We start from the raw sequence: 12,241 nt of genomic DNA, 5'->3' as shown, positions 1-12,241 counted from the left end.
TTTTATTATTTAAATGATGTTTTAGGTATGCTCACTTCTTCGCCTGCTTTACTATAAGTCCCTCATCTTTGCCCCCAAAACACTAATAGCAGTTAGAGCAATTACAGTCCTTAAAATAGTGTCAGACTGCAGTTCATGCCCATTGAATGAATGCAGGCTGCGGTATATGCTGGTAGAATGAAGTGATGTCTATCTCCTGCTAGACTTCATGTCCTGGAAGAAAGGCACATTCTTTTATTAGCAAGGTGTTTGACACACATTGATAATGAATACATGTTAGGCTTGATGAAGAATATATATAACACTTGATTCAACTCAATGACAGTTTTAAAATGCTGATGTTAATATCTAATTAGCATATATAAATGTTTGTTTAAATTTTAAAATTTAGCTAGGAACTGAAGAAAAAATACATGGATGTTAAAATTAGCAAAGCTTTTAGGCATGTATAGCATATATTCCCATGATAGTGGGATTTTCTGAATTCTCAAAGGAGATATGCAAAGAGAAACAACAGGATTTTAAAACTGGCTTTATTTTGTCATTTTCAGTCTCATTTTCATAAAGGAAGAATTATTTGAAAAAGTGATTTTGAAGTTACATATTATGATGAGCTTTTTACAAAAGTAGCCAAAGGCTTCCAAACAAACCTATCATGGAAACAGTTTTTTGCAAGTTGTTCAGCTAATAGTTCATTCTCAATCAAACGTATATTCTTATGTGCCAGTTGCATTGTATATCTCTAAAGTCAGCTGGTACTTTAAGAACAGTAATCTTCCTGTAATACTTTTTAAAATACCGAAGTATCCCTTTGAATTGTTTTCTTCTTCATTGCTTAACTGTTAGTTTAGAAGTGTGTATGTGTCATGGGACATTCATTTAACTTTAGAAAACAGAATAGTGTTTTGTTTTAGAGTCAGTACATTGAAAAATAGGTCAGAAAATACAGATTGGTTTTCTTGTCAGTAAAAGTAATCTGCCATATTTTATGTTTGAATTACTGATAATTTCACTTATATGCATATTATAAACACTCTGTGTTACATACATTTTTCCATTTAGTTTTTAAGATTTTTTTAAGAAGGAAACTAGAATAAAGAGCAAAGATCTAGCTTCTTTAATATGTCCAATTTCAGATATGAAGTGGGCATCCTATTTTATGTTTTATCAGGAACAATACAATTAAAGGTATTGTTAATAACAGATACTCAGACTCTAAAGCAATTTACATAGCTTTTGAACGTATGTTTTCAAAGAACTTAGTAGCATCCCATACTGTGTTGTGTTTATAGGTTTAGACTTCTCCCTCTATTGAGCTCTTAACACTTTTAAAATAGAAAGCAAAGAGTAAAGCAATTGCTAAAAATGGCAGTTGGCGTAGCTTAAGAGTTTGAATTGTTTGTTTAAGGACTGAAACCAAATATAAAAACTTTTAGTTTTAAGGGGTTTTTTTTTTTCATCATTCAACAAGGAACTGAAAATTACAAGGCTTATTTGCAATCTTAATTATTTACTCAATCTGTTTCCTCCCGTGTCTCTAAATGGGAACACACAACTTTAATTTTAAAGGACATATTCCCATAGGGAAATATAGATATCACTGTAAAACTTATGACTTTGAGTTAAGTAAAAAGATTATGGCCATCACTGGCTTGTGAGCTGCAGAAGCAGAAGACATGTACCTGCTCTTTGCGGGTATTAGGGACCCGACTAAACACACTTGTTCTTCTCTCTGATTGCTGGTCAATTCCCCAACTATTTGGAGCTCCACAAAATATCAGGACTTCATCAAAGAGCTCAGGTCCGGGTGAGATCTCAAAGATTATTATAGAGGACTCATTCCAAATATAGAACCAGCTAAGTTTGCATGCTCCCTTCTGTTGAAGAAGTATCAAGGGGTTTCCTGTCTTGGCACTACTTAGCAGCATCTGTGGCTATGTATCCACTTGACATCTGGTGAAATTGTAGTTTCTGATGGAGGAACATTTAAAGTTGACAACTGTCATTGAAACAACTGGTATATAGTTTTCAGAGACAAGCTAGAAACCAGTGATAGACTAAGTACTTCAATTTTGTTAAAAGACACTGGGTAGAGGGTTCAAGTTATGTAAGATAGGGAAGTCTGGTTTTCCAGGTAAAGGTTCTCTCTCCTTTTCTATTGGAGATGTCATTCATCAACATAACGAAGCCTAAATTTAAAAGACTAAGACAAAATGTTTACAAATCACATAAAAGTGAGGAAACAGCAAAATTAGTAGTCATAAGGAGAAAGCCAGGGAAGACAGGACATTTATCACATCCTTTCCTCATCTGCTTTCTTCATTGAGTCTCTGAGTGCTCTTTAAATGCTTTTGTATTGTGTAATTAAGTGTATGAACATAGTTGTCCTGCTCCTCCAGGAATCTTGAAACCAGGAATGCCAGGTATATAACAGCGGGTTACAAAGGAAAACACGGATTCTTAAATCAGTGTTTTACTGTCAGTGCAGTGTTAAATGTCAATGCATCTTAAGTTTTGCATTAACATTCTTGTGTTGATCGGATTCTACAATGTCACATGTGAGATTTCTCGGGACCGTCGAAGCTCAGACAACTCCAGGGCTGCAGTTTTCTCGTCTGGCCGCACTCGAACCAGGCTCCCTTGGCACGTGGGGCCCTCCCGGCGCTCGGTCTCGACCCACGCCGCAGTCAGGACACCACGCCGATCTGGGGTCGCTTTGTAAGGAGCTCCGACCTCCAGGCGGTGGAGGGACACTCGACGGCGCGCGACGTCCCAGCGGCTCCGCGAGACAGGCGCGCTGAGAGTCCTTGCAGTCCCAGTCCTCGAGCTCGGGGGTCTTCGCGCTGCCGCCCCGCGCAGTGAGCACAGGCACCGCGGCCATGACGTCACGCCCGGGACTGGCCGTTGCCACAAGACGGCCGCGTTCCGGTTCCGGTAGGTTGCCCGGGAGACGCTAATACACAGAGAAGAGGCTCCCGTCGGAGGCCGAGTCGTCGCCACGATTGCCCTCCGGGCTGACTCGCAGGCCGAGCCGCTTCCCCGCAGAGCTCAAGGAGGGGAGACCGTGGCGGGGGCGTCATGAGTCAGAGGCAGGTGCTGCAAGGTAGGGCCGGGGCGGGCAGGCGCCTTGACGGGCTGGCGGCTAGGAGACCCGGTTGCGGCGGGGTCCACCGACTCTCTCTCCCGCAGTGTTTGAGCAATATCAGAAGGCCAGGACCCAGTTCGTGCAGATGGTGGCGGAGCTGGCGACCAGACCCCAAAACATCGAGACGCTGCAGAAAGCGGGTGAGCCCGGAGCCCGAACCCGCGTCGCCCCCTATCACCGGCCTCGCCCCGTGCACTGAGTCCCCGACGCCTCTGCCCCGCTCCCCTGCCCATGGAGCTCTTGGGGAGCCGCAGGGTGGGGACGGGAGTTCGCAAAAGCATCCATTCTTTTCAGCGGGTCTTTGGGGTTCAGGCCGAGAGGGTGAAGCTTCCAGATGGGTGTGGGAGGTACCCGATGTCCCTATTTCCATCTTCATTGCACACAGGCAAGTGTCAGGTTCAAAGTCGAGGCCCTAGGAATTGCCTGGAGGTCATTTTACGTGAATGGGACTCTACCGTAATGAGACCCATTATATCCAAGTGCCATTTTGCGTGTCACCCTGCCTTTGATCACCTTCGACTTCCTCACCGCAAAGCAATTCCAGTGGTTTATACGTGATTTCTCGTCTTGCTTTAGTGAAAAAGGAATGATATGCTTAAATTTTTTCTAAGAAATTCAAAGTAGACAGAGACCAGACTTTGTGCAATCTTTGTGGCTAGTTCATTGTAGTCCTCAGTCCGAACTCTTGCAGATGTGAGAGGGGGAGAGAGGGAGAGATCTTCTTATCTCATAACATAAACTGGTAAGAGAAAGATGGTTCTTCTTCTTCTTCATTTTTTTTTTTGGATGATTCTACCATCATCTGAACTGTAAGGTAGCATTTTATCACTACTGTGTCATGAGAAATCTTCAGTTTATAGGATGTGATCTTTAAAACTAACACATAATTTAAAAAAATTGAGAACATACTGATATTAAGAATACTTAAGGTGTAATGATTACTCTGGGTTTCTTTGAGGGGAATTACTACTGCACCTATGTGATACTTCGTTTTGTCACTAGGATTTTTGATATTCATTCCTTGTGTGTTTTTATTGGGGGGCATGTATTTACAATAAAGTGTATTTTATAATCTAAAAGCATTTTAGTTTGAGATAATTGTAGATTCACAACTGTAAGGGATAATACAGAGTGATCCCGTGTACCCTTTACTCAGTTGCCCACAATGGTAACATTTTTCAAAACTGTAGTGCAATATCACAAGGAGGACATTGACACTGATAAAAATTCATTGATCTTATTTAGGTTTTCTCCTTTTAATTGTTCGTGTGTGTGTGTGTTTTGTCCTATAGAATTTTATTCCATATGTATCCACCACCAGCACAGTCAAGATACAGAACACTTTCATAATCACAAGGATCCTCTCTGTTGCCCTTTTATAGCCACACACACCTCCTGCTGTCCCTAACCCTGGGCAACCACTAATCTGTTCTCCATTTCTAAAATTTTGTCATTTCAGAATTGATAATCCTTTGTTCTATAGTTGTTTTATATGGGTTAATTTTCTGTATTCTGTGTGTATGTGTGTGCACTCGTACTCCTCAAGTTACCCAGAACAATACTGGGCACATAGTATTTCATATACACAGACCAACACAGACTAAGGTATTAGAACATGTTACATTTTAGAAGTGCATTTAAAAGTACATTTTAAAGTGTAAACTTTTAAAGTTTTTTCTCTCAGTCACTCTCAATGACCTTTGTGAATGGACACTTACTACTTAACAAAGATTTACTTTCTGGACAATATGAATAGGGCCAAACTAAAACTTTTAAAATAGGAAAATAATTGATATTATTTTTAAATTTTAATACTGAGATGTTAAAGTATACATTTAAGATACGGAGTATCATGTTTTAGTTAGTAGTGACAGGTTAGCTCCTCCCATAAGAGTGCAATGTAGAGTTCACAATGGAATTTAATCCAAACTGACAGTATAAGTGGCTTAGATATAAGATTCTACACTTATGGTCTGGCTTAGGAAAGACAAATATGAAAGGAATATAACTTTATGTTTTGAAATTCTCTGCACTTCACTAATATCTGGGTAGCATGCTAAAATGTTTCTTTCCCTGAGGAACTTACCTTTAACGTATTTCATGTTATCTAGATTCAATTCAAGCATTCTTTTAGCAATTTTAAACAGAGACATAATGAATATTTCAATGTATTTATTCTTTTGATTAAAAAATAACCTGTAAGCTTTGTTATGAAAACTTTTCTTTCTTTTTTTTTCTTTGAGACAGAGTCTTGCTCTGTTGCCAGGCTGGAGTGCAGTGGCATGATCTGGGCTCACTACAACCTCCACCTCCCAGGTTCAAGCGATTTTCCTGCCTCAGCCTCCTGAGTAGCTGGGACTACAGGTGCACACCGCTACACTCAGCTAATTTTTGTATCTTTAGTAGAGACAGGGTTTCACCATGTTGGCCAGGATGGTCTCGATCTCTTGACCTCGTGATCCACCCGCCTTGGTCTCCCAAAGTGCTGGGATTACAGGCGTGAGCCACCTTGCCCGGCCGGGCCAGTTTTCTTTCTTAATAGTCAATTAACCATTCAAATGATTTTGTTCTTTTAAAAAATTACAATGGATTTAAAACTGCTTTAGAATGAGCCTCAGTATGTATAAATCAATTCTACATTATGATCAACCATTTTTTCAGTCAAATGCCTTCATTTTGGTAGCTTAAGATACCAATGCATTTTACTCCTGACTTTGACATACTGTCTACATATCTAGGAAGATTTTGTTTGTTTTCTCACTTTTCCCTCCAATATGCTAAGTAAATATATATCATGGATCCAAGATAATATAAAAAATATTTTCCATATAGGGATCATGATCAAACCAGTAATTCCCTCATAAAGAATATTTCAAATTATTCTATGTGAAAGGAATATTAAAGGTGAAAATTGTCAGTGGAGTATTTATTTCAAGTCTCTGATCTTTTTTATTGTGTTTTTGATATGCTAATAAGAGAATTTGCCTTATTAAATATGTCCAAAGTAATTGCCAAAGCAGATAAAGTATGTTGCAAGATCTTTTCTTCAGAGTTATTTGGAAAACAGTAAGTTTGATTTCTTTCTTTTTTTGTTTTTTGTTTGTTTGTTTTTGAGACAGGGTTTCACTCTGTTGCCCAGACTGGAGTGCAGTGGCGCTATCACGGCTCAGCGCAACCTCTGCCTCTCAGGCTCAAGCGATTCTCCTGCCTCAGCCTCCCGAGTAGCTGGGATTATGGGTGTGTGCCACCACACCTGGCTAATTTTTGTATTTTTTTTTTTTTTTTTTTTTCAGTAGAGAAGGGGTTTCACCATGTTGGCTAGGCTGGTCTTGAACTCCTGACCTCAAATGACCCACCCGCCTCAGCCTCCCAAAGTGCTGGGATTACAGGCATGAGCCACCATGCCTGGGCAGTAAGTTTGATTTCTAAGCAAAATTATTACTAGAAAGAACTGTGTACAAAGCATCTATAACCTTGAGGTGTTTTTTCTTTTTTTTCTCACTGAGGTTTTATTCCTTCTAAATTAAAAGAACACATATGAACAATTAAAAAGTTTAATGTCTGTTATAAAATTTCTTTATGTACTCTCAAATTCTATATTCGAACCATTACCTCTTGCAGCTATTTAAAAATAAATTTTGATACTTCCCCTGTCTGAATAATTAGTAACACATGACTGTAATAGTAGAGACAATACATTGTTGCTTCTACCAAATGTAAAATTTCAGCAATTGGAGGTGTTTTGTTAGTTATAAAATATAAAAAAACATGTTTTGTGGCTTATTGGAATACCAGGCCACTTTTAGTTCTGTTTAGGAGGTCTTTCGAAATACACTAATAAAAGCTCCAAGAAAATGACTTTTAAACTTAGCTATATAAAATAAACTTTTCCTGAACCAGCTATTTATATAAGTGGGGTAAAGTTTAAAATATTACTCAAAATTTCACATATTACAACCTATAGTAAAACATAGCAAATCAGTAGTTAGGAACATTTTCAGAAGAGTAGGAATAAATAAGTTTGTATAACACTTTACATGTGCACCTGTATGAAGCTAATTTTCAGATTGAGTCAATTTAATGGGTTCAGAATTCAAGAAAATAAGTCAAATATGTTGTTGACATAAAGTAATTTTAGATTACATGTATCTGGAGCAGGATAAAAGCTCCAGATTAACTATCTAGTACCTCTTAATATGCTATGAGAAGGAAAAACCCTGAGTAAGCATTTATCATGTATTTAAGACATACTTTGATATGTACATGTGTTATGATCCTCTTACAAACCTGCTGTTTCAAAGAATATTGAAACAAAAGAAAATTAACAAAGCAACTACAAAAAATTAAACCAATCATGCTATTTAAGTTTGACTTTTTTTTTTTTTTGGTATAAAAGGAGTCTTAGCAGTTGTGAATGTGAACGATAATTAACTCAAAACACTAACTTCTTTTTAAAAGATAGGGATAGAGAGGTTTGTTACATATGCTTACGTGGAAAATATGCCAGGGAACTATACACATTCTGATTTTGTATGCACCAAACAATATGTTCTAAAAACAAAAGCTTAAGTCAGAGTTTTATTCAGTGTTCCAAACCACTGTTCCTACATGGGCATTGATCTGTTTTGTTAGCTAAGCATTGGTACATGGTAGAAAATAATAGAGTCAGGGTTAGGCTCTCATTGTTTCCTTAGGAAAAAAAATGGACAATTAAAAAAAATCCAAACTGTAGATGAGCCTATAAGAAAGATGAGGCTTACAAATAGCAAATTTCGTAGGTTAAATTTTATAGATTAAAGTTTTGATATTTTCAAAAGTTTTTGAAAAGTTATTTAGGTATGCCATAATCCTATTTTACATTTGAATGAGATTTCAGGACCTTTGCACTTCTGCCTGGAATCTTTCCCTATACTTATTTGACTAACTAATTTCTACTCAGTCTTTATGGCTCTGTTTTGGTGCTGATTCCTCAAGGAAATCTTGCCTGAACCCTCACAGTAAATTAAATCTCTCAATTTACGCTACCCTTGCTCCCAGTATTTCTGTTTTCCCCACTAACTCCACTAACCCCATTATGCTATGCATAAATTCCATGCATAGCATAATCAGAATGATTTAGGATGAAGGAAGGAGTAACTGAATGAGGAAGAAAAGTTTTTTGAAGTAGTAATTGTTTTCACATCCACAGGTTGGATAATTGTTCTCTTCACAAAGTGAGTTAGGACCCAAACTGGAACTAGAACTCATTTTTAATACTGCCTCATTCTGTGCTCTTTCTACCTTAACTTGTACGTATTAGTAAACTATTTTATGTGATTCTAGGAATTCCTAATAAACCTCGGTTTTAACTGTTGAAACAAGTGCTGTCTTTAGGTATTTGAGTACCAGTGGCTGTCCAATAACTGGGAAATTTGGTGGCTTTGGAGGTCTCCTTGAGGACTATTGTGGGAGTTTGAGTGGAGGCCAGATGCAGAAGGCTAACTTTAATTGATAAATGCCTGCAGGTTTCAGGGAGTGGGAGTAGTATTTAGTGTTTAAGCTGGCCTCAGATCTCCAGAGGGCCTTTAGGCTTCCTTGGGCTTCTAATTAGAATCTTACCAAACCAGGAGCTCTTTAAATGCACCCAGAGGAAAGTTTGTAATCCACTGGAAGTTGGGAACCAAGGTAGTCCTGCAGAGACTACCTTGGACTGAGACCCTGTCTGCATGAAGTGCAGGCTAGAGGAGAATTTTTCAGAGCCCTGGGCCGTCAGCTGCCTGTGACTCACTGACTGCTCTCCTGGAATACCCAGGGGTAGAATACAGTGAAGTGGGAGGCACTTGGTGTTTGTTGATTGATTGATGTGAGTATATACTTAACATTTCTTGCTTTTTAATCATGCTTTGTGTGAAGTACTTTTTGTTCTTGGGGGCAGAACTTTGGGATTTCTATTGAGTGGTTGTACTGGCCTTAGGAGAAATGCAGGGCTATATCCTCAGAAAAAATTTGGCCTTGTCTTGTAGTGGGTGGAATGGCCTGTGCGAATACAAGTCAGGCCTCCCTAATTTTCCAAGTGAAATCTTGATTTTCCCATATATTCCATGCTTTCTTTCATAAGGATGGCTCAATTTAAAATTTATTGTTTATTCAGTTTGTGTTAAAATTCTTGCTGAAAACAAGTGATATTTGTGTGCGCGCGTGTGTGTGTCTAAATGAAATGATCTCTATTCACTTTTCTAAATATTCTGTGTTCTATACCTGTGTCAAGTTAGAATCACTATTAAAGTATATTCATAGGCTAGATTATATTAGTTTCCCATATAAATGTCTTTGTAGACTTAGTTTAATAATATATCCCCCTTTTTTTAAAAAAAATTGAGGGATTATTTTAAAAAATAGATGCTTAGATTTTCCAGTAGCTGCTATAAATCTGTGAAGACATTGTCTATCTTGTTAAATTTGTAATATGAAGATATAATTGTATATTCAACAAATATTTATTTATTTATTTATTTATTTATTTATTTATGTTTTTGAAACGGAGTTTCACTCTTGTCACCCAGGCTGGAGTGCAATGGTGCGGTCTCTGCTCACTCGCCCGGGTTCAAGTGATTCTCCTGCCTCAGCCTTCCTAGTAGCTTGGATTACAGGCATGTGCCACCACACCCGGCTAATTTTTGTATTTTTAGTAGAGACGGGGTTTCACCAGGATGGTCTTGAACTCCTGACCTCAGGTGATCTGCCCACCTGGGCCTCCCAAAGTGCTGGGATTACAGGTGTGAGCCACCACACCCAGCAACAAAATATTTATTAACTATTACATGATATAGGTATAATATATAATATATAGGTGCTAGATATGAAATCTCAGGAAAAACATGTTCCTGCTTATTTTTATTCACAAAACGTTTTCCTTTTTACTTTTGCTGTCAGGAAACAGTGCTCTGTTCAGAACTCAGTTACAGCAGCTATCTTTAACCTACATTTCTGATAAAATATCAGTTCTTCTCCCCACTACGTAGGGGAGATGGTACTGTGTACGTACCTTTGTGTACATATATTAATATTTTGGAGTAAACTATTTCAAATATTTTAGAGTAGTGAAGTGTGAATAAAATAAAACATTAATTCTATCTAAAGATAGATTTTTCAAACTGATTGCCTTCCATACATTTTCTCTTGACATGTTACCCTTGAAAACTCTTGGAGCAGATAATCCTGTTAGTACTGTCCTGTTTATTCTCTGTGCTGCCCCATTCCTGATTTCAGTCTTCTGCAAACAGATGGATGTAATTAGGTATTTACTGTAAAAGAGAAAACACATTAGTAAAAGAAGACAGGACTAATTCAACATTGGCAGCTTTCTAAAAAGACTTTCAAATTAAAATAGAGTTTTGTCTACACAGTATGGGGTGATTTTAGGTGAGGAAACAGTTTGAATGACCCATTTGAGTTCCTTAAAGCTTTATGAATTTATGTTAATAGTGCTATGCATGTACCTGACTTCTTGTACCTAAAAAGAAAATAACTGTGAGCACAATATTACTGATTTTGCTTTTATTTTAACTAAAATTTACCGGAAAAGAGATAAAATTGCACATTAATTTTCACAGCTGGTTTATTCATTATTCAATTAACATTTATTGAGTGTCCAAGTGCCAGATGGATGTTTAGATGCTGACCCTACAAAAATAGGAGGCATATTCCCTGTGCTGAAGTGGTTTATTTGCTAATGGAGAGACATATAAATAAATTATTGTTTATTCGAAGGGCACCTTACTCAAGATTTGGGAATGAGGGGTATCGTTCAAGGGAGACATCTAGGAGGAGGTATATAATTGCACAGATACTGTGCTGAATTTCCTGGGAGTTAGCCAGGTGAAATGGCATTCAGGTAGAGGGAACATTATGTGTAAAGGCACGAAGACAAGAGAAAAGGTTGTGCTGATGGAAAAGGCCAATGTTTATTTAGTATGACTGGAGCTCAGGATAATAGGGCAAGAAGAGGAGAGTCAGTCGTGGTTGGAGAAGAAACAAGCCTAATTATGAAGGGCCTCATATGAAGTTTAGATTTCTCCTGAAATTGATGGAAAGCCATTGAAGTGTTTTAATTGGGAGAATCATGGGATCCACTTTGTGTTTTAGAAAGGCAATTTTAGCAGTTTTGGAGAGTAGATAGGAGGGGGTTAAATCAGGATCAGGAGAGTGGGTGCTCATTTTTGCTATAGCAGTCATGTTGGATAAGAAATATTAAAGAGGTAACATCTGCAGGACTCGGTGACTTAGGAGTGAGTAGGGGTTGGGGCAGGTAAGGTGAGAGATTACTTCAAGATGACTCCTGGACTTCTGGTTGCTTGGACACATTAGCACCATTCATCTGTAGAGAAAGAATGCAAAGAGCAGAGAGAAATGGTGATTTTACTCTTCAGTGGTTGAAGCGTGTCTGGGATATCCATACATCAGTGACTATGGTGATGTACAGTGCTAGGGCTCAGGAGAGAGATAGCTGGAAAGAAAGATTTGGATATGTGGAACTAACGTGTTCATTTGAAAAGTATATTAAAAGCCCATTTTATATTTCCTCATGTAATTGTAAATATGTTAAGTTCTAGTCATTTTATCTAGAGTATAATGCAAATCCAACTTTACATAGCTTTCATGTTCTAAATCTTACTCAGTTGAGAATCTCACAGACAGACAGTGATGGCTGGGACCTAATCAAGAGACAGCTGGCCAGGCATGGTGGCTCATGCCTGTAATCCCAGCATTTTGGGAGGCCAAGGTGAGTGGATCACCTGAGGTTAGGAGTTCGAGACCAGCCTGGCCAACATGGTAAAACCCCATCTCTACTAAAAATACAAAAATTAGCCAGGTGTGGTTGGCGCCTGTAATCCCAGCTACTTGGGAGGCTGAGGCACCTGGGAGGCGGAGGTTGCAGTGAGTTGAGATCGCGCCACTGCACTCCAGCCTGGGTGACAGAGTAAGACTCCATCTCAAAAAAAAAAAAAAAAAGAAAAGAAAAGAGTCAGACGGTTGCACTGAAAAAATGAATTAAATTTTGGTTTCATATAGTACCAATGGAAGACAGTTATGATTAATGCTAATGGTAGAAATAAT

At 38.3% G+C, this 12,241-nt stretch overlaps 1 protein-coding gene across 4 annotated transcripts in view; it reads left to right on the top strand.

Annotated features, from left to right (window-relative positions):
* Nucleotides 1–2,911: 2,911 nt before the first annotated feature.
* The window catches only part of SPAG6 (sperm associated antigen 6), a 62,851-nt gene continuing 53,521 nt past the window's right edge, over nt 2,912–12,241 (top strand). Inside the window, exons 1-3 of one of the 4 annotated variants that reach the window (XM_023223137.2) lie at nt 2,937–3,103; nt 3,190–3,285; nt 5,393–5,509. Coding sequence is in view for 3 of the 4 variants with exons in the window: in XM_023223135.2 (XP_023078903.1) it covers nt 3,079–3,103; nt 3,190–3,285 (121 nt within the window). In the remaining variant the exon portion in view is untranslated. Of the gene's footprint in view, nt 3,286–5,392; nt 5,510–12,241 lie in introns of all 4 variants that reach the window. The other 3 variants (XM_023223135.2, XM_023223138.2, XM_023223136.1) reach the window with 3 other exon arrangements.

The sequence above is a fragment of the Piliocolobus tephrosceles genome, chromosome 9 (assembly GCF_002776525.5).
Source record: "Piliocolobus tephrosceles isolate RC106 chromosome 9, ASM277652v3, whole genome shotgun sequence".
NCBI lineage: Eukaryota > Metazoa > Chordata > Mammalia > Primates > Cercopithecidae > Piliocolobus > Piliocolobus tephrosceles.
The sequence above is the reverse complement of the archived record's forward strand: the minus strand, read 5'-3'. Positions and strand labels throughout refer to the sequence as shown.